Source organism: Argentina silus (genome assembly GCF_951799395.1).
Source record: "Argentina silus genome assembly, chromosome: 2".
In the NCBI taxonomy this organism is placed as follows: Eukaryota; Metazoa; Chordata; class Actinopteri; order Argentiniformes; family Argentinidae; genus Argentina; species Argentina silus.
The window spans coordinates 21,970,212-21,992,329 of record NC_139656.1 but is presented as its reverse complement, the minus strand read 5'-3'; the positions used below and the strand labels follow the sequence as shown (position 1 = coordinate 21,992,329).

The window sequence follows — 22,118 nt, the reverse complement described above, 5'->3', positions numbered from 1 at the left end:
CCCTGCTGCAGAAAAGCAGCCCCAAACCATGACATTTCCACCCCCATGCTTCACAGTTGGTATGAGGTTCTTGTTCTCAAATGCTGTCTTGGTTTTGCGCCAAACATGTTTACTCTTACTGTGCCCAAATAGTTCAACTTTGGATTCATCTGTCCAAAGCACATTGTTCCAGAAGTTCTGGTCTTTCTCTAGGTGTTCTCTGGCAAACTTTAGTCTTGCCCTGATGTTTTTTTTTGACAGCAGGGGTTTCCTCCTTGCACACCTCCCATGTAATGCAAACTTGTTCAGTCTCTTTCTTATGGTGGATGCATGTACTTTGACATCAATTGTGGCAAGAGATACCTGTAGGTCTCGTGATGACATTCTGGGATTGTTGGAGACTTCTTTAAGCATCTTTCGGTCAGCTCTTATGCTGAACTTGCTTGGGCGGCCTGACCTGGCCATGTTGGTGGTGGTTTTAAATGTTCTCCACTTGTAAATTATTTTCCGGACAGTGGAATGGCCAATTTCGAATAGTTTGGAGATCTTTTTATATCCCTTCCCAGACTCATATGCATCTACAATTTTTCTTCTGAAGGCCTCAGAGAGCTCTTTTGATCTCGCCATGGTGATGCAACTCACTTCAACAATCAAGAGCAAACCAAACTAAATATCTGAGGCTTAAATAGGACAGGCTCCTCCAAAATCCTCTGTAACGATGTTCTAATCATTTGCACCTGATGTGGTGCTCTTTATTATAATTTTAGGCATTTTAAGTGGAACTAAATGTGGGGGTGTCCTAACTTTTTCCTCACAAGAAGATTGCATTTCTATTAATTACATTTTACCAATCATTTTTTTAAATAATTTGTTTCAGTTGTATTTGTTTAGTTATATTACCTCAATTTTTCAATATTGTTCAAATGAATATCAAATGTCCATATGTTTGAATATGTTGAAGAAGACAAAGGTTTTCATAGGGTGTCCTAATTTTTTCTCATGACTGTATACTTTCATAATGCTGGCAATACAAAACAATAGCCTATAACATAACCTTATCTGCCAGGTGTTAGCTATGGTTGTGGCTGCCTGTCATTGTTGTCTATATCACTCACAACTATGGTGCTGCTATAATGAAAGCTTAGAGCCCCCATGGTAGCTTTTTTGTGCTCGACCCCTATAGGGACCCATTAATTCTGGAAATATGTCCAAAGCACTTTGCAGACACCCCAATCCAACTCAGAATATGACACACTCCTTCTCCAAAGACTTTGTCTGCATTATCTTTCTGAAAAGCCACTTTGTTAAGCTACAATACACTTCAGCATTTTGTTGTCATGGTAACAACATACTAAAGTAGATTACAGTGTAGTAAAGTGATTTATACAAAATATAATTTGGTCAAAGTCTTCAGAAGGGGATTCTGTCATAATATTAGTTGGTCTGCAAAGTGTTTTGGACATATTTCCAGAATGAATTATGTCCCTACAGTGCCCATAATATGACTACTCGTTTTACATTGAAGTCATTTAGCAGACGCATTTATCCATAAGCGCCTTACAATAAGTACATTTGTGAATCGGCACAAGTCACAGTGCTAGAGAAAGGAAGAAAGGTGGAAGCCAGAGATGGAAGAACGGAGTGATACTATCTAGTACTACAATTGGGATAGTATTGCGGCCATAACGTTTGACCTGCCTAGTGATAGGGCTGGGTTAGTGGACTGACCATCGTTTGCACATAGGGAGGGACTGTTCCCTTTACCGGCGAGCAACACTGCTCAGTGTCTAAGGAAGGAAGCAACGACACTAAACACTTTCGGGGCTAATCAAATACAGCCATGGTCAGGGCCAAACCAGGAAAAAAAACGTTTTTGGGTGGAACATCCCTTTAAACTTTAAGTCATCCGTTTTATGTGAGGTTTCTCTGCCCTTGCGCAGACAGAACAAGAAGAAAGCAGCGCGGCAATGATCTGCGTCAGAGAGCCCCTCCACGGCCACGTTGTTTTTGCGGAAGTGCAGCACGTCATCTTACGTGCAGTGTTTACACCAGATATTTTCTATATTATTAGCCTTTGAAATAGGCTTTCTTTTGTTTATACTTTTTATCTAACCTAACTAAAATGTGATGGGTAAAGAAACAGACTAGAACGATCTGTTTGCTTCTCGACAACTTCAGCGAATAGCTAAACAAGTGCATATCCTATTTTACTAGCTACCTCACAAGTTTGCTTCTGCTTCATTTTCATTGATTTAACAGGATTGTCTAGCTAGCTAACTACAGATATGGACGATATCGACTGGGGATTGGAGGAGGACCTGGCGCGGTAAGTGTACACGTTTAGTGCCGTACAGTAGCTTATGTGATAAAAACACACATAGTAGCCCCACCTGAGACGAGTATTAAAATGTATACAAATCAGAAATACGGGCTACACACGGTAGCTATTATTAGGCAGGTCAAACCCGTTTTGATGATTTATGGGAAATAACATTTAAACTGTAAAACCATGCTATATTTATGGCATCAATAAACAAATATAAATCTCAAACTCACTCTAAAACGACCGTTTATATCCTTAAAATAATGATTTTGATTTCTCGCTTCGCTTCCTGTTTTCTTCCCGTTCGGGTCCGGGTCAGTTGCCCATTTTCAATACATCGGTTTTTGTTATTCAGCTGTTCAGTCATTTCGACAATATAGATCAAAATATATATATCACCTCTGGGAACTCCTTCAAGACTGTTGGAAAACCATTCCAGGTTGATTGAGAGAATGCCAAGAGTAAAGCTGTCATCAAAGCAAAAGGTGGCTACTTTGAAGAATCTAAAATATAAAACATATTCTGGTTTGTTTAACACTTTTGTTTACTACATAATTCCATAAGTGTTCCTTTATAGTTTTGATGTCTTCAATATTAATCTACAATGTAGAAAATAATAAAAAAATAAAATAAAGAAAAACCATTGAATGAGAAGGTGTGTCCAAACTTTTGACTGGTACTGTATATATATAATTAAATATATAATTTAACCTACCGCACATGGTGGGGAGAGGGATGCAGTAGTGATGTTGCCGAGAGGAAATGCTTTTGCGTCCAGATTGCAACTTCAAATACGATTTGCATGATAGAGGTACGTGTCTATACAATCCTGCATGAATATTGGGAATGTCTTGCATGCACCTTGAAAGTGGACACCTTTTATTAGTGACTGAAGTGACAGTGAGCACATTGACACAGCTTCGCCTGATAAATCTAGCATTTTGCCACGCGACGGGAGTGGGATACAGTAGTAGACCTGACCACAGCAAATGTTCATGCACATTAACTATAAGTAAGATATATTGAAATATCAACTTCAAAAACGATTTGCATGACAGAGGTACATGTCTGATTCACCACCAGTTAACCAACGAGGCCCAAAGCTCTGCATTCTGCAATAAACTGACACAGATCCTCATCCTCATATTTACTGCCTCAACCAACTTGTTGCTGGACTATACTCACCTATAAACTGTTAAAGGTCCCTGTTTAAAAAAGAAATACACACCAGCTGCATTGTAAAATGTCTCATTAGCCCTGTTTCCCTTAAAATGTTTAATGAAATGCTTACTTTGCCGGCTTCCTCTCAAGAGTGCAATATCAGGATGTAAGAATAAAAAATACAAGTGTGTGTGTGTTTGATGTGCAGAGAACAAACTGTCTTAGGTGCAGGTGAGCAGCAGGTAGTGCAGGTGGGCAGCTACGGTTAGCTGTTCAAAAGTCTTATGGCCTGAAGATAGAAACTGTATCATAACTGTCTGGTAGAAATGTAAACCACAACAACAACAAAAAAAGAAAGAATTACTACTACTACTCAAGAATAATAATATAATAATAATAATAATAATAATAATAATAATAATAATAATAATATAATATGTAATTTAGCTGACACTTTTATCCAAAGCGACATTGCAGTGAGTGCATACATTTCAGTATATATGGTCCGAGTGGGAAGAATTAATTACCTAATTTACTTAATTCATTCGCAGTAAGAAATGCACTCTGGAGATGCTGTAATGAGACCTGCTGTGCCTCCAAGATCATATATTTACGGTCTGACCTGGTGAACTCCCCATCTTGCACCCTTGAAGCTTCTCCAAAACAACCTGTTGACCACCTCTGATGCTTTGGTTGAACTGACCCCCATGGTAGTCACCAAATCCATGTAAACTTCCGTAACAGCATCCGAGTACATTGTTCAAAAGTTATCTGTCCAGCTCGTCTCTCCTCCCGGAAACTCCTTTGTTAACCTATACCTGTCACTTACCAGATACTTATGCTTTAATTATTGCTACTGACTTAGTACTTGTATTGCACCTTACTTCATTGTGTATTGTTATGTTTACTTGTGTTAGTTCTGCACTGTTGAGAGGAAGCTTTTCATAAGCATTTCATTGTACAGTTTATAGCCTGTATACTGTGTGCATATGACCAATAGATTTGACTTGACTGTTGTAAACAAGACATTGGCGAAGACACTCATAAAATACGGCTTGTTGAATTTTGATTCCGGAGCTGGCCATTGAGGTCAAGGTAAAACTAAAAAATGTTTACCCCTTAATCCTAACCCAATCAAAATCCAACAACCGGGGGTGACGATAAAACAGGGGTTTGGCTCTTATTTGAGTGATAGTTTGAAGAACCAATAGAAAGTGTGGTCGGGGACTTTTGAGTTGAATAAGGGTAGTGACAAATATTTCTCTGGACACTTTGCTTCTAAAACGGGCCTAGAATTCTAACAGCGGCTGTCTTGACTGGCGCCGTCTCTACGGTTCTTTTTAAATGGTACTTTTCGACCAATATAACCACTCTTGGATGTCGATTGACTTGTAGTTCGTTTCTTAGTTATTTTTATGTAGTAAATCGCCAAATTGCTGGTAAATATGTATAAATATGTGTTTATTATTCAACTTCGATTTTGATTAGCTTTCTGCGCAAAACAGGCGTTTATGCTTGTCAACAAATGCTAACTGCTTATATGCTATTGTTTCTATTAAGAAAACACCGGCAGTTTTCTGCAATAAGTGTAATGATAACATGAACTGACATCTAAATGTACACTGATTCGCATTATTTGGGATATTTAGAACAAATAATGCGAAATAGTGTAACTCAACTCGTCCCCATTGGGATAGTATTGTGGCCAGTACCTTTGACCACGCTACTATTATAGTTAGGTAACTTCTGTAAGTCAAGTCCCTAGCTATAACAAATCTTCACCTCATTTCATCTTCCCCTTCACCAGCGAAATGTCCTCTGTTGGGAGCCATGATGATGAATTGCCTTACGTGTGGTCAGCCCCCTCCTCCAACCCCTGGTCCACTTGTTACACCCCTGGGGAACTTAACCAGTTACAAGGATACGATGTCCCTCACCCAGCCCCTGAGGGACGAAAGCATGAAGAGCAAGGTGTCCAGGTACTGTATTGTTATACAACACTTGTAAAGTACTGTAATGAATTCCCCAGTGAAATGTTGACATGTGACAGCAAGTCATCCCAAGTGTTGGGTCTCTTGCAGACGGATGCCTGGACAGCAGAAAAAGAAGTTAACACTGATCAGGATTGGGAGTCACTGATGGTAAATGTTCACTGGGCAAGAAGCAATTATATTGTGAAAGTATATTATTTATTCTTCCATGTTAATGACAAACTCTCCTTTCTGTCTCACTGTCTTTTACCTGCCTTTCTCCCTTTCTCTTTCTCTCTTTGTCCCCCTCTTCAGCAATCAATGGAGGAGTATAGCACCCACCTGGCCTTGAAGTATGAGGTTCTGCTGAAGCAGCAGCAGGATGAGGAGGCTGAGCATGGCAGCCATGCAGACAGCCTGGAACAGAAGAAGGAAGAGCGCATTCGCCAGCAGCAGGTCTGAACACAATACACAAAAACAAAATGTATGTGCTTTAGCTCTGCACTCTTGTCAGTTCATGTGCAAAACATGTGGCTGCTGCAGATCTGCATATCACAGCTCTGTGTGTCCTCTCCTACAGATATATGCACACATTATGTTTCAAGTAATGTGCGTCTGTGGGCTTTTATACCATTAGTGACGCAAACATAATTTCCAGGTGCTGCTGGACAAAATTGAGTCCCTGCGTGTGAAGCTTCAACTGAACTGCTGCAAGACAACCCGCAAGAATTTTGCAGTCAAGAAGCAGGAGCTCAGTGCAGAGAAAGGCCGAATGGAGGAGGAGAAGAACAAGTAAATCTAATGTAGATGTCAATGCAGTCTAGCTTCAGTGACACAATATTTTGTTAGTGAGCTGTGTTCTTCTCTCCCTGTCAGATTGTCTCAGGAGCTGGAGGAGACTACAAGGAAGCTGACATTGCTAATAGAGGAACAGAACCAGGAGAAGTAAGAATCCATGGCAATGCTAGTCTTGCTCCCACCCAACCTTACATTACTGTAACCTTAGATAACACCTACTCCACTTGTGACACAACTCAACTCAACACAACTCTCTACACTACACATATCCATAACTGCACCAGACCTGGGTAAGAATAGCATTTGAAAATGTTCAAATACTTTGAACGTTTGCTTGAGCTTACCTGGCGTTCCAGATGTTTGCACTTTTTGGACCTAATAGTTCAATTGTGCCAGACAAAGTCAGGTGTATTTAAAATACTTTTTGAACTCAGGTCAGCTGCACATTTCCATACTTCACACCCAGGACTCCATTATCCCTTCCCTTCCTAATATGACACCCCTTCAACCTATCTCCCACCTACTCTCCACTCACCTCTACTCTCACTCACTCACCTGTACTCCAACTGGACCGGCTAATGTGTTATCCCCTCCACCCTGTCCCTCTATGCTGTGCTGTTTTCCAGGCAGACGTGGGAGCAGGAGCTGACTGAGCTGAACACAGAGATGGAGCGCCTACAGAAGGAGACAGAGGAGGCCAGTCAGGCAGCTCTACGAGATGAGGTCAGTCTATACATACAGTGCCTTCAGAAAGTATTCAGACTCCTTCACTTTTTCCACATTTTGTTGTGTTATAAAAATAGCTAAAATGCAAAAAAGTTTGTAATGACAACCTGATCCACATAGTGTTTAATTGATTCCTATGCAAATCAGAGACCCTATAAAAACAAAGATATTAATTAGAAAAATTACATGAACTATTATCCTTGCATTAAGATGGACTCAAATCTACTTATTGAGTGATTTGTTGATGACATTTTTACATTTTAGCTAATTTTAAGAGTGTCATAGCAAAGGGTCTGAATACTTATGTACATGAGGTATTTCTGTATTTCAATTTTAATAAATTTACTGAAATTTCAAAAAAACAGTTTTTGCTTTGTCATTCTGGGGTATTGTGTGTGGACTGATGGCAAATTCTTTTAATTAAATCAATTTTAAATTGGGTCTATAACACAACAAAATGTGGAAAAAGTGAAGGGGTGTGAATGCTTTCCGAAGGCACTGTACAGTGCCTATAGAAAGTCATCATACCCCTTTGAAATAGTTACTATATTTGTCGTACAGCCTGAAATCAAAACCCATAAAAAAAAAAACGTATGTACAAATTTAGCCATACAACATCAAACTAATGAAAAAAAAGCCGACAGTTGTGAAAATTTATAAAAAATGAAAAACAAGAATAACAAGGTTGGAAAAGTCCATCAGTCCCCTGATTTAATACTGTGTAGAGCCACCTTTTTCTGCAATTACAGCCATCAATCTGTTTGGATATGTCTACTAGGTTTGCACACCTTAGATTGGAGAATATTTGCCCATTCGTCCTTACAGAATTGTTTGAGTTCAGTCAAATTCCGTGGTGAGCGGCGATGGACTGCTCTCTTCAAGTCCATCCACAGATTATCGGATTTAAGTCAGGGCTCTGACTTAGCCACTCTAGGACATTCACCTTTCTATCCTTAAGCCACTGCGTTGTTCTTTTGGCGGTATGTTTAGGATCGTTGTTGTGTTGGAAGGTGAATGACCTGCCCATCTTCAGCTGTCTAGCAGAGGGACGCAGGTTGTCCTCAAGAATTTGGGTGTACTTGGCAGCATCCATTTTCCCTTCAATCCTGACCAATTGCCCAGTCATCCCCACAACATAATGTTGCCACCACCATGCTTCACAGTAGGTATGGTGTGTTTTGGGTGGTGTGCTGTGTTTGGTTTTCGCCAAACATAGCGCTTGGAGTTCAGTCCAAAAAGTTCAATCTTAGTCTCGTCTGACCATAAAACCTTTTTCCACATGGCAACAGAATCTTCCAGGTGTGTTTTTGCATAGCACAAACGAGACTGAGTGTGGCACTTTTTCAGAAAAGGCTTCTTTCTTGCTACCCTGCCATACAGGCCAGCTTTATGTAAAGCTTGTGAGATTGTTGTCACATGCACAGACAGACCAGTCCCAGCCATAAAGACTTGTAAGTCCTTCAAAGTTACCTCTTGGTAGCTTCTCTGATCAATGTCCTCCTGGCTCGGTCATCCAGTTTGGATGTGGGTGGTGTTGGTGGTGCCATACGCCTTCCAATTCTTAATGATGCTCTGAACGGTACTCAGAGGGATAGCTATAACCTTCGAAATCTTTTTGTAGCCTTCACCTAACTTGTGCCTTCCTACAACTTTATCCCGGAGGCCTTTTGAAAGTACTTTTCCAACCATGGTGAATTCTTTGCAGAACCATGCACTTCCAGTAGTGGAATCCTCAAGAAACAGCTTGTTTTATTCTGAAGTAATCAAAACCACTACAGTTGATGTCAGGTGGGGGGCAATTAGCCTGGTGTTTGATCTGGAAGTTGATTGGTTGCACCTGAGCAAGTTTATAATGGTATACTCTAAGGGGCTGATCACTTAACCAAACCAGGTATTTCACTAATTAATTTTTAATAATTGTCCAGAATTTAAAACATTTTTATGTTCACTTTGATGATGAGGGTTATAATGTGTACATACAGCTCAAAAAGTTAGATTTGATTTATTTTCATTTCCAGGGTGTAATGTGACAAAAGGTAAAGATTTCACAGGGTATGATGACTTTCTATAGGCACTGTATGTGTCCAATTCCAGACAAGCAATTACCACTACAGCAGTAAACTATTACAACCTTAGGACAGCACTGAATGTTGTCAGATCCACTCATCCACAATTTCTATGGATTGATCTAGGTTTGTGTTACGATTTGCATTGTGTTCAACAGATTGCAGCACTGGAAATGCAGAGAGATGTGACCATGTCTGAGGTGGAGGATTGGCTGAAGGAGGCTGAGCGATACCTATACACTCTTCGGTACTGTACTGTACTATACTATACTATACTGTACACAGGCCTTTGTTAAAGGCTGTGTTTAGTCCCCTGCTATTCTATTTCTCTGCTACTGCTGATGAGTTTGACCCTCTGTCTACAGACTGGATCCCTACCAGCAGCACATACAAAAGAGGCTTGAGTGGGAGAGGAATGAGGCTCGGGTGCGCAGCAGTGTGATGGGGCTACAGGTGAGGACCATGAGGGTGGTGGATAAGGGGAGCACTGCTACTCACTGGACAGTGAACGGGAGTTGAAACTGCCCCCAAACGGCTGTAAGCCTTTATCATTGACTGCATCTAGTCTCATCCTACTCTATCCCCTCCTTTTCTTTCAGAACCAGTTCAAGGAGCACCTTCACCTGCTGCAACAGGGCCACCCATTAGAGAGCCTTCCTGGGGTCACCCACCTTCCACACTTACCCCAGATCCCCACGGTGTGTGTGTGTGTGTGTGTGTGTGTGTGTGTGTGTGTGTGTGTGTGTGTGTGTGTGTGTGTGTGTGTGTGTGTGTGTGTGTGTGTGTGAGAGTAGACATAGTAGACAATATCTATGTCAACATCTATTTTGAAAGGGTCCATTCTTGTCGTTTTCTAGGTGGAATTGGTGATGAATCCGGTCATGTACCCCCCAACTCGCCCCCCTTTTCAACAATTTCAGATGGGGCCTCCTAATTCCATGGGGATGCCCTTCCTACCTCAGCACCAGCAATCCTTCACAGCCCCAATCAGAGTGACCCCCTCACCTGCCCCTTCCCCCACTCCCCCTGCCTCTCCTCTTCCCCCCCACCCAGCGACCCAACCTGCCTCTCAGCCCCCCACCATGCCCACGGCCCAACCCCTCCCCCCCAGTAACCCCCAGCCTGCTGGCAAACTGGACAAGCTGTTGGAGAAACTGGGGGCCAGGTTTCCACAGTGTACCAGGTACTGCACCTTACAAGTTCTGAGTTTACTCTGCACTCAAATTCACTCACTGACCCACCAAATCCAAATTAACTAGTAACCTTAATGCAGTACATGACCTGTGCAGGCTAGAATATCCATGCATATAATGGATACCTCTTTCTCTCCCTCCCTCCATCCTTCACTCTTTTCTCTAAGGGCCCAGCTCATGTCTGTGCTGCAGCAAATTAAGACGTCTCGGGGCACCATGGCTGGCATGTCTATGGAGGAGGTCACGCAACAGGTGGCACAGAGACTGGCACAGAGTGAGAGACAGGTAAGAGTAGGACAATCACACACTGTACACCATACACATGCTTACCCAATTCCATGCTAAACCCTCACCCCTAACCCCTAACCTCCACAGGCTCCAGGGCCCATCAGGCCTCCCTCCTCAGCCAGGGGCTTTTCTGGTCAGCCAACCCCAATTCAGCGCCCCCCAGGCCCCATCCAGAGGCCCACGCATTCCCCACAGAGACCCGCAGTGGCACAGGTCTTCCACACGAGGCCCCCACAGGTACACAGTTCTCTCAACCTGCAAAGTTTGAGAATGTTATACTTTGATGACAGAATGTATCCTGTGTGTCCTGCATTTGTGTTATGCGGTAATGTCACATTTTAAATGCACTTCTTTATTTGTCAACTTTTGGCCCACACCAAGCTTTGCTCTCAGATCCAATAAGGACTGTACTACTTTCCTTCCCTCCCACCAGCCTGTGGCTCCCAGTAACCGTAAGCTGTGCCTGATGTGCCAGAACCATGTGGAAGCAGACAGCCAGCACCCCATGAGCTGCACGCACACTGTTCACAAGGAGGTGAGACCTACGCTAAGGCATTCTTTTGACATGCATAGTAGAAGTTAGAAACGGTATACAGAGCAATAACCCTGATGGTTACCCTGATTCCACATACTCAAACTGGTGAGGCCAAACTGAAACTGCTATGAACTTATTTTTACTAATACCTTACTTGGCTTCCTGTATGTGATCCCACTTTAGTCAAGTATGAGAGCCATGTTAAAGCTGATGGTTGTCTCTTTCTATGTTTTAGTGTATCAGTGTATGGCTGCAATCCAGCAAGAATAACTCCTGCCCCTTCTGTCCGGCCAAGTGACATTAGAACACAGAAGACATGGAAGGAAAGAGGAGCTGAACACTCATTGCTCACTCAGTGCAACAGAACCATAAAAAGAGAGATGATGTACAACAACCCTACCTATACAGAGTAGTCATGGCACGTTTGCTTGTACGACATAAAGATAACAACAAGTCATTTCATACGCTGTGTCTGTACCAATGTATGTACCAATTACAGATTGCCCCTTTAAGGGATATGCTATCTCTTTTTGACAAACAGCAACAACTGTGACATTTTGTTTTTTTGTATGTTTGTAATATTTCTAACTTTCATGGCTTCTTGTTCTAGGGTTGGGGTCAATTTGATTTTACTTCAGTCAATTGAGGAAGTGATTTGAAATAGTAATACAAACATTTAAAAAAAGATTTGATATGAAAAGCGAGAGAACATTGAAGATAGATACCCTATGTGGTGTGGTTGAATTGTAATTCAAATGTGCCTGAATTTAAAAGGAATTGACCCCAACCATGTCTTATTCTTACGTCGATGGCTGAAGTGCCTTACTGAAGTATGACTCATTGAACTTTAATTATCCTGTTTGAAAGAGAAATTAAGGTTAAAAAAGGTTTATATTTAGTTTTCTTATTAATAATATCAATTGCAATGACAATATAATTATTGTAATAAAAAGGCAATAAATATGTTTTTATAAACCTCTGTGTACATGCACTATTATTTCATGAAAAAGAGAAAACATCACAGCAGTATTTTGGAGACCTTTTGAATTTTATTGACAAGATGTCATCTCTCAAGTAGAGAGTTCAAACAGCAAGATGTTATCAAATACACCAAGTTTCGATTACCAAGCAACAGCAAGCATGACACTGAAACAGGCCACATGGGGTTCTAATCACACAGTGAAAGGTGGAAGTGTGTGTTTCCACTGATGGTTTTGTGACCACGAAGTGGAGGCATTCTCCAGTTTGTGTGTGTGCCTCAGCAGGGTTGGAATGTACTTTTGCAGGTAGCTGCTAGTGAGTGTGTAGAGGGGAAGGGTCATCTGATCCAGCTATGGTCTGAGATGTTTATGCCTCAAGGGACTGGCTGACAGCCTTGTACAAAGCCATGAACTTCGCCTTCAAGTCAGCCACGTAGGGATCCAGCTTGCCCTGCAGGTCCTGGGTGTGTGGGGCCACCTTCTCACGCACCTCTCCCACGGCCTTCACCATCTGCTCCTTATACTCGTCAACGTAGGGGGCAGCCAAAGACCTCAACTCCTCTAGGCGCTCGGTCAGCCTGGTGCGGACCAACTCGATCATGGGCACAAGCACGGACTTGGTCTCCTCCACATTGGCTTCCACCTTGGTGCGCATCTCATCAACCAGGGGCTGCAGCTGGGCTCTCAGGGCATCCATCTCCTCCTTCTGCTTGGTGGCGTACTTCTGGAACACAGGCTCCAGCTTTGAGCGGTACTCCTCAACGTGCTTCTGCAGGACCAGCTTCAGCTCCTCGCGCTTGGGTTCCAGGTCGGTGCGGAGGTTCTCAACATCAGCCACCACCTTCTCGCGCACCTGCCTGGTGGCCTCCAGGAACTGGCTGGAGAAAGCATCTCCGTAGGGGGTGAGGGTCTGGGAGGCAGTCTGGGCATACTCCTGCAGCTTGTCCAGGCTCTCGGACAGCTTAATCCTGGGAGAGGGAGCACAGAGATGGAGGGGTGAGAGGAGGTAGAGAACGGTGCAATGCATTGTCATGATGAAAAGAGGGCTGAGATAGGAATGCCTGGGCAGAATAAGCTAGTGGTGAATAAGCAATGTGGAGGATTTTCAAAGGAATCCTGATCAATAGAGTATTTACGGATGAGGAGATTTGTGTCGAGATGTTAGGACTAGTGGAGCTATGTTTGTCTCTTACTTGTACTCGGCATATTCGGTTCCCTCCAGGTGGTCCAGGGTCTTTTGGGCGGTCTCCTTCACCTGAGCCAGGTACATCATGGCAGCAGCCTTGACATGCTCCAGCTGGGAGGGACCATCACTCTGCACATCACTGTACAGGGATTTGGCCTGGGAACCTAGAGTCAAAACCAAAGGAGAGATCCAGACTTTGGCAAGTGCTTACTCCTCACATAGAACTAGTCATAAAACATTACATTACAATTCATACTGACCGACTGCCAACAAAATGGCCAGTGCAAGAGCTACAAACTTCATGTTGAATTCCTAAGGGTAAAAAAAACAAGAGAGAGTGAGAGACAGGTAACATTGAGTATTTCACACAACCTAAAAGAAAGCATTCAACTGCAAATTTAACCACTCATTATTTACTGTTGACATTTAACCATATTTCTAAATACTGACTATTATAGATGATATTGAAATAAGCTGAGAATGTCTGCAGACCGAAGACCTTCATTTCCATAGCATTATCTATTAACTTTTGGATGCCTAATCCTTCTCTTTCGATGCCTCCTTTCTGCTCTTTTCCACAGTCCCAGTGTGTCTCAGTCTGGATGTCTCTTACCTGGGGTGGGGGTGCTTCTCTTTGAGAGTGAGGACGATGAACAGGTCTAGGCAGCTTTTATAGGCAAGTGAGCAAGTTTGTGCATGCGTGTGTGTGTGTGTGCTGTCTCAAAGGTGGACCTCAGCCCCTCACTGTTTACCTGGAGGATCCAGTTCAAGGGTCAGAAATGGAGAGGGGAGAGGAAACATTTTGACAAAGAACAGTGTAACGAGACACAATAAAACACACTGACTAATACTGTACATTGGCTTATCTATGTTACCACCATGGTTGGAGGCCATGGTTACTAGCAATCGTGAACAAGACCAAAGTATTTTTTTTCTCTCTTGGATCTAGTAGATGGCAGAATATGAGAAGTCTTACACCCTGATACTATTCTTGATCTCTACCCTCTGAGAGCTTTTCCACTTGTGGGCCCAGGTTACGGTTCAGATAATTAAGACAGATGCTGGAGCATATTCAGTCAGTGCTATTGGGTAGTTTCCCCAATTCTCATACGCTGCAAGAGGCCCTTCATGACCAAGATGTCTCGACGAAAAAGGACAGAAATACATATTTCAACTGAGCACCCATCATTGTATAGAAGGAACGTATGTTGTATACCCATTAGTTTATTGTCCCATTTGTCTCTTGTATACCCATAATATATTGTTCAGGTATGGGTGTCTCTGCGGTAATCCACTGCACATCTGATGTAACTATGTCATCAATGGTTATAATGGCTATTAGACCCTGTAGGTAAAGTAGGCTGTCTCATTTTGCTGGTTGACTGTCCCTGCAGCCTCCAGCCCTGTCTGTCCACTGTGGCCTTCTGGTCTTACGGGCTACTGCTTGTGACACTGAGGGCCATTGACTATTGCCTATCAAACCCGTTTGATTACACAATCCTTTTGGCCTAGCCATCACATCTAATGGGCTATCTTGTCGTATGGACTGTCTCAGCCCCCAGTTTGCTTTCTGAGGAGAGAGATACTTGTGTTTGAACAGTCCTCCCTCTGCCAGGGCCTTGGTTTGTGTGATAAGATACAGCAATACTGTAGCAGATAAGATGTGCTGACCTGGTACAGGAGAGCCATAACATCCAACAGTAAACCTGGAGAATGTTGTAACCTAGGCAGAACACTGCAACCGTTATTACACTTGGCAACGTGTTGCAAACCTTGCCCCTGTCTGCCCCATATACAGCATACAGTCTTTCAGGTCAAAAGTCTTTTAAGGTCAACCATTGATTGTCCTATTTAACACTGAAGTGCATATAATGGCCATGTATCTCAAGTAGTATGACATAGTCTAGAGTACCCTAGAGGTTAGTATGAACTGTGCACATAGGGTTAAGTAAAGCAATACCTTATCGCTGTATCACTGCTGTGTCAGTTAGAACTGGGGTCATGAGCCTATAGAAGCAGTCTTTCTGTGCCTGTCTTATCTCAATGGCTGTGTTCCAAAATGCGTTCTTGCACTCTATCTAGAGTGTATACCAAGAAAGCATTCAACTGCAAATTTAACCACTCATTATTTACTGTTGACATTTAACCATATTTCTAAATACTGACTATTATAGAAGATATTGAAATAAGCTGAGAATGTCTGCAGACCGAAGACCTTCATTTCCATAGCATTATCTATTAACTTGGTATACGCTCTAGATAGAGTGCAAGAACGCATTTTGGAACACAGCCTATGTATACTCTCCTGCATTGTAGACTATAGCACTGCTCTCCACTCCCTTCTCAGTGTTCGGAGAGGTGATTCTTAAAGCATATATGTCACTCAGGTTTGTATAGCTGTTCCTGAGAATGGCACAGGTCTGTTTAATTTTAATTCCTTATTCAAATATAGTTGAGTAACAAGAGAAAATTAATTTTGACCAGTTTTTTTAGAATATTTACCATCATTGGAAAAAGTCCTATATATTAAAGGGGTGTTAAATCAAATGCTTATTCATGTACTATTACAGCTCTCTTATGCCTGCACAAATGATGTGACCAACACACCTGTCAAGCCAATTTCCCAATACTTTTGATGCCCTGAAATAGGGGGACTATGTATTAAAAGGGTTGTAATTTCAAAATGGTGAAAAAGAAAACATTGAATTAAAGAATCTGATAGGAATCGTTTGATTTAAAATCCAAACTGTTGGGAGTATAGAGCTAAAAGAAGACAAAATGCTTCCTCTTTCCAATACTTACGGAGGGCACTGTATGTGTTCATTTGGTCGTAAGCTCTGATGTGTCTTCCTGTTTTACTGTTCTACATATTGTTATGTAAGAAGGTAGAGGGATATGTGGAAGGGAACACCTGCTTACTTTTTTCTAAAATCAGTTTATAACTTTTTCTAAAATCAGTTTTTAATTCCATCTAATAAAAACAAGGATCTACATGGATGCTGAAGCCTTTGATTATATGTTCTTAATGGGTGGACAATGAGGTACATTATATAAGAGATTCACAGTAAGAGGGCCACCATCTGGCAATTACTTGTTTCATGCTCCCTAGCCAGAAAGGCCATTATTCAGCACTGAATTTGAAAAATAATGGAGCAATCTCCAAACTATTTACTTAGTTTTGCAGACAAATAGATTTGACCAATCTACTACTCTTGAGGGGACAAACAGAATTTGGTATGGGGCATGACCAAAGTTGGGAGAAGGGCATAAAACAGACCTACCCGCCTTGCTATTCTGCCTTGTTTGGCGCAATGTTTTGTTCACGGTTCCAATCAGGAACGTGCACAAGTGCCCTGCCATTCAAAAGTGCCCTCCTGGGTGTTTTCTTTTCTTCACATGGTGAAAGGGCTTCCTCTACTGGTGAAGAAGGATTACTGCAAATGTGTAGTAACCTGATGACAACCATTTACATGACCTTTTGTCAACCATAGCCACCAAAACCTTTATTTGATGCAATGTTTGACTGAAATGAAGAATCCCCACAACATATTTACATCCATGGTCCTTTATTGGAATGCTTTGTCTTATTAAGCATGTGACAATAAGCCAAATAGTGCACGTTTAGCACCAAATACAGATGCTCACTAACTGTTACACTCTTACAAACACTACCACATTCGCAACACAAGGCCATCTACCCAAGCTTTACATATATGTATTATATACAAATGAGTCACTACATATTCATACAACCAATTCACATACTCTTAGTGACACACACACACACACACACACACACACACACACACACACACACACTTCTCCCCTTCAGTAACAGTGAAGGCTCATTCTCTTTCTTACACACACACACACGCTTATAAACTATAACATATGACGTATATCGACAGAGCGCAAGAAGAATACGTAGAGCTTAAGACGGTAGTAACATTAGAGCATTCCATGCTCTGCAAGAGGACCTCAGTAGCCAGTTGAACTGCACCAGGAAGAAACAGGTTGAAGGCCACAAACACATGACATTCTCTATGTGACCTGTGGTTGGGTTTTAGTGTGTAAATGTAGTATGTGTAGTTCTGTGTCGGTAGCTTAACCATGATGCTACTTTGAAGACGTCCAGCGACAATGTCATGTGTTGGAAAGCAGGTGCTTGTGGATAGGGCTGGGTGGTGAGAGAACTGTATACTACGCACAAGACACAAAATAGGGACAGAAATGAAGAATGAGTGAAAGTCAGAGCGAGAAGGTATTGGAGTCTGTAGAAGAGAGAGCGAGAGTGAAAGCGCAAGGTATTTGAGTTTTTATGTGTAAGAGAGAGAGAGAGAGACGGAGAGCCAGTGTTTGACCATGTGCATATGGGAGGATAGCTGGACTTCACTGCTGTAGGCGTCACTGTCAAGGCAGAGACAGAAGATCTAGATGGATTTCACAGCTGGTCCTTCGTTATCGTTGTGAGGTTTTTAAAGGGGTTGTTGAATTAGAATGGGGCATATGTGGCAATTGGCAAACTGAACTCTGAGAGAGAGATGTTATTAGTGCTAGTAACTGTGCCGCTGAGCTATGCCTAACAGGGGAACAACTTTAAACTTATCTTGGCACAGCTGATAGGTAAGATACCCATCTCTCCACCTCCACTAACTGTGAGTTTACTACAGTGTCTCTCTCTCTCAAGGTCTATGCATGTGTGCCATTTGTGTTTCCTTCAGAGCTTGTTCATGTGTGCACTCTCTCTATCCTCCCATAATAGGACCTCTCTCTTACTCCAACTGCTATTACTGCTACAGCGTGTTTGTCTCTGTAAGTATAGTGTAGTCTCTCTCTCTCTGTCACATCTCCACACCGGCCACTCATCTCCCTGCACACATGCACATGATCCCATGCACTCCCCCTCCTCCAGTCCCACTCACACAAGGGTGCCCATTCTCTCTCTCATTGGCTCAGCCCCCTCATGGGAGGGACAGATTTCAATCTAAGCCCTCCCCCATACACTCCCAGGAGCATCCCTCACCCCTGACTCCCAGTAAAAGGAGTGAGGCATGCCCCTGGCCGTGTGGTGGTTGGCCTCTGACCCTCAGACCACCGAGGCCCTCCTCTCTTCAGGCGTCTCCTCCAGTATCTGCAGCAGCAGGTCAGTGAGGGGCTTGGCTACCGCGCGGTAACCAGCCGCCGTCAGGTGCAGGAAGTCAAACATGTCCCGGGTGGAGATGGTCCCGTCAGAGTGCACAAAGCCCGCCCCCACGTCCAGGAACTGAGCCTGGCCCAGCCGCGGCAGCCAGGAACGCAGGTACCCGTTCACCGCCGCATTCTTCTCCCGCAGCGGGTTGGGCCGCTCGCCTCGTGCCAACAGGCCCTGAGATGGACAGGAAGGGTTAGCAGAGCACGATCTGGTCACACCCACATGTCAACATGCAGGCTCACATGCATACATACTTAGATGTGGGGATGCAAATGCTTGCGCCAGAGGGCTTGACCACACGCCCCCAACATAGACAGCACACAGCCACACACTCACCAGCACAACTATCTTCGTCTTGGAAAGGCGGGTGGTGAGCAGCTGTGCGATGGCAAGGATTCCCCCTGCAACTTGCTCGGCTGAGTGCTCATGATTGTTGGTTCCTACCCACACCACCACCGCCTGGAGGGGACAAGAAACAACAGAGGCTTGGGTTACATCTACACTCCTCTTTTGCCTGTAATGGTCCCTCTATCTTCAATACACCCCCCCCTCTCTCTGCTCTGAGCATGTACCACAATGGTCACCAATCCTGGTCCAGTATAGTGACAGCCCAGCTCCAACGCACCTGACTCTACAAGTCACCTGACCTTCAAGGCCTCAATAACTACAACCAGGTGTTTGAGTTCTGAGCTGGGACTTGCTGTGCTCTGTCCTCTCTCAGGGCCTGGGCTGGTTCTGGCTCACCTTGGGCCTGATGTTGTCCAGTTCTCCATTCTGCAGCCTCCACAGCACGTTACAGGTGGTGTCTCCACCGATGCCAAAGTTCAGTGCATGCAGAGGAGAGAACAGCTCTCGCCAGATCTATGGATGGTCAACAACAGAGTCTTAAACACAAGGAAACACACCACATTCATTGCTGGTCAAGATCAAGGAAAATGTGTGTAAAATACTGAGCCAGCCACACACACACACACACACACACACACACACACACACACACACACACACACACACACACACACACAGTGAGTGAGTGTACAAGAACAGCTCTTCTCTCTTACCTCATACTGCTGCATAAGCTGCACCATGGAGTCTCCCACAAACAACACCTCTGGCTCTGCATCCTTACACTCCTGCACAAACCGTGTGTGCTGCAAAAACACAACACAGCCTTATATGATCATACACTTAACACAACAATGCTTGGGTAACACAATGCAAGATATCAATGATACTCAACACACAGACAGCGACTGGGGTTGAATAGACTCATCATGATATTTGCTCTATATACAGTTCCCTCTATATATGGGGTACAAATGTACATATCATTTAGCAGTGACTGGTCTGTGGCTTGGTTTTGCAGAGAACCTTTCTGGTCACTTGCTGACAGGGCTGTGTAGGAGGTGTACATGTGTGATATAGTCTGTATGGTGAGATGAAGTATACTAGACCAACCTGAGATATCCAACGTCCATCCCCTTGTACATCCTCCACTGGCTTGGCCACTGCTGCGGGGTTCATCTCATCACCACTCATCCTACCAGAGAGATACAACAGATTAGAACAGACAGACACAGACACACACACACACACAGTAACTGTTGAGGCTAGCTTTCACTCCTCCCTGAGGCTGAGCACAGAGCGGGTGATGATGATGCAGGTGGGGGAGACAACAGCGCTTGCTACGAAACAGTGGCCTCAAAGCCAAGGGAAGAGCCAGGGGATGGATGTTTCTAATGGCAGCATGAACGAGGGCACTAAGGCCAATATAACATGTCACATATAACATGTCGTTTTTAAGACCTATTAGCAGGCAACCCAACGCATTGAGTTATTCAGTCAGCAAATTAAATCGAAATGGCCACTAGCTATAGACGCGCTTTAATTTTCCCGGCCCGTGCAAGACGACCTAAGCACTAGTAATCATCACTGCAGTCAGACCGTCGCTGCTGTCCCCTACTAACATAAGGCACGCCCGCTGAACGACTGGTCCAGGAAACTATCGTACAGTCGCCCTCGTACCTGAAGGCTTCTGGTGCTGGCCAATCCTTGCCAAAACAGAGTAACGAGTATATTCCCTCGCGACCAGGCTGCAAGACTCCGATGTCACTGTGCGTCCAAAGATGCTAAGAAGCTACTAGTGCGTCGGTGCGGATGCTGTTCGTCTCGCGCTGGAAGGAGGATACTTGTTAGCTAGCTAGGTGGCTAACTAGATATGTTTACGCGCCCTGTTTAGTCAACTCCTCGCCGAGTCGATAAACAGCTGCGATAGAGCTTCCCTGTTTGTCTTACTGTAATAACTAGCTAAGTATGCAACTGAAATGCTTTAGCAATTATTCTATAGGAGAAAGGTATGGCCAAAGCGACCCAGCCTCCCGCTCTGTGGCATCCAACGTTTATTTTCCTCCCTTTCTCTCTATCGTGACCCACTTCCGCTATGGAATTGTCCATGTCCATCATCGTGAGGAATCGTGCACCTTCCATTGAATTATGTTTCGCGTCTTGCTAGATCTGTCATTGAAAATGGCCCATCATCCACAAATATGTTACTGATCGCTATCATCATTATACACATTCTTTCATTTTTTTTTGGTAATTGATACAAAATGCACTAGACAGTAGACAGACAGGCAGAGGATGCGTATAATGTTATACACAGTAATGGCCATGGGGTGGTAGCAGTCCCTAAGTACCAGTGCTCTGCTCCCCTGCCCAGTCCCAGGGCCAGACAAAAAACATGAACCTTATAATTAAAGCTATTATCAGGGACATTTTCAAATAATGAAATTATACACTGATTATGATGAATATGACTTTATAAATACCTTAACGAGAGTGGAGCTACTGCTTTACCTCATTCACATTTAACATGTTTCACATTTAAGTCATTTAGCAGACGCTTTTATCCAAAGCGACTTACAATTAGTACATTTGTCTAAGTCAGTGCATCAACGATACATCAGTCATTAGTCATCAAAAGTAAAACCTTCGATAAGAACCAAAGAACCTGTGGATAGTAAATCGCCACATTATATTTGTGCTTTGTGTTTTTTGTTTACGGATCATGGTACACTTTTGTGAGTTGCACTCTATTTGTCTACAATAATATTGGTAGTAATATATGTCCATCTGTCTCTGCCTGAGGAGAGATTTAGCGAATATAGAAATGCTTTACCGTTTTGACATACACTCACTTTAAAACACTTTATTAGGAACACTATACTAATACTGGGTATGGCCTCCCTTTGCTCTCAAAACAGCCTCAATTCTTCGTGGCACTGCTTCCTTTGAGATTCTGGTCCATGATGACATGATTGCATCATGCAATTCCTGCAGATTTTTCAGATGCACTTTCAAGCTTTCATCTCCTGTTCTACCACATCCCAAAGGTGTTCTCTTGGATTCAGATCTGGCGACAGGGAAGACCACCGAAGAACACTGAACTCATTGTCATGTTTATGAAACCAGTTTGAGACGACCTGTGCTTTGTGACATGGTGCATTATCATGCTGGAAGTAGCCATTAGAAGATGGATAAATTGTGGCCAGGAAGGGATGCACATGGTCAGCAACAATACTCAAATAGTCTGTGGCATTCAAGCGATGATTGATCGGTATTAACTGGCCCAAAGTGTGCCAAGAAAACATTTCCCACACCATTACACCACCTCCACCATGAGAAGGTGTACCGGTGTTCCTAATAAAGTGTTCTGTGAGTGT

At 43.3% G+C, this 22,118-nt stretch overlaps 3 protein-coding genes across 3 annotated transcripts; 1 reads left to right on the top strand and 2 right to left on the bottom strand.

Moving 5' to 3' along the window:
• Window positions 1–1,992: 1,992 nt before the first annotated feature.
• rnf214 (ring finger protein 214) lies at window positions 1,993–12,009 on the top strand. Its single transcript, XM_083689270.1, has 15 exons — window positions 1,993–2,305; window positions 5,271–5,442; window positions 5,545–5,604; window positions 5,749–5,889; window positions 6,092–6,225; window positions 6,310–6,378; window positions 6,858–6,954; window positions 9,182–9,270; window positions 9,389–9,476; window positions 9,623–9,721; window positions 9,881–10,206; window positions 10,384–10,501; window positions 10,592–10,741; window positions 10,938–11,039; window positions 11,275–12,009. The coding sequence occupies exons 1-15, from the start codon at window positions 2,265–2,267 to the stop codon at window positions 11,335–11,337; spliced, it is 1,749 nt and encodes a 582-aa protein (XP_083545396.1). The 5' UTR covers window positions 1,993–2,264; the 3' UTR covers window positions 11,338–12,009.
• A 69-nt stretch (window positions 12,010–12,078) lies between these two features.
• On the bottom strand, window positions 12,079–13,837 carry apoa1a (apolipoprotein A-Ia). Its single transcript, XM_083691788.1, has 4 exons — window positions 13,819–13,837; window positions 13,466–13,517; window positions 13,213–13,369; window positions 12,079–12,987 (listed from the first exon to the last, which is right to left on the bottom strand). The coding sequence occupies exons 2-4, from the start codon at window positions 13,506–13,508 to the stop codon at window positions 12,387–12,389; spliced, it is 801 nt and encodes a 266-aa protein (XP_083547914.1). The 5' UTR covers window positions 13,509–13,517; window positions 13,819–13,837; the 3' UTR covers window positions 12,079–12,386.
• A 2,932-nt stretch (window positions 13,838–16,769) lies between these two features.
• On the bottom strand, window positions 16,770–20,798 carry pafah1b2 (platelet-activating factor acetylhydrolase 1b, catalytic subunit 2). Its single transcript, XM_083686404.1, has 6 exons — window positions 20,422–20,798; window positions 19,855–19,936; window positions 19,458–19,547; window positions 19,141–19,257; window positions 18,733–18,855; window positions 16,770–18,570 (listed from the first exon to the last, which is right to left on the bottom strand). Exons 2-6 carry the CDS (start codon window positions 19,933–19,935, stop codon window positions 18,292–18,294), a joined length of 690 nt encoding a protein of 229 aa, XP_083542530.1. The 5' UTR covers window position 19,936; window positions 20,422–20,798; the 3' UTR covers window positions 16,770–18,291.
• Between the last annotated feature and the right edge of the window lie 1,320 nt (window positions 20,799–22,118).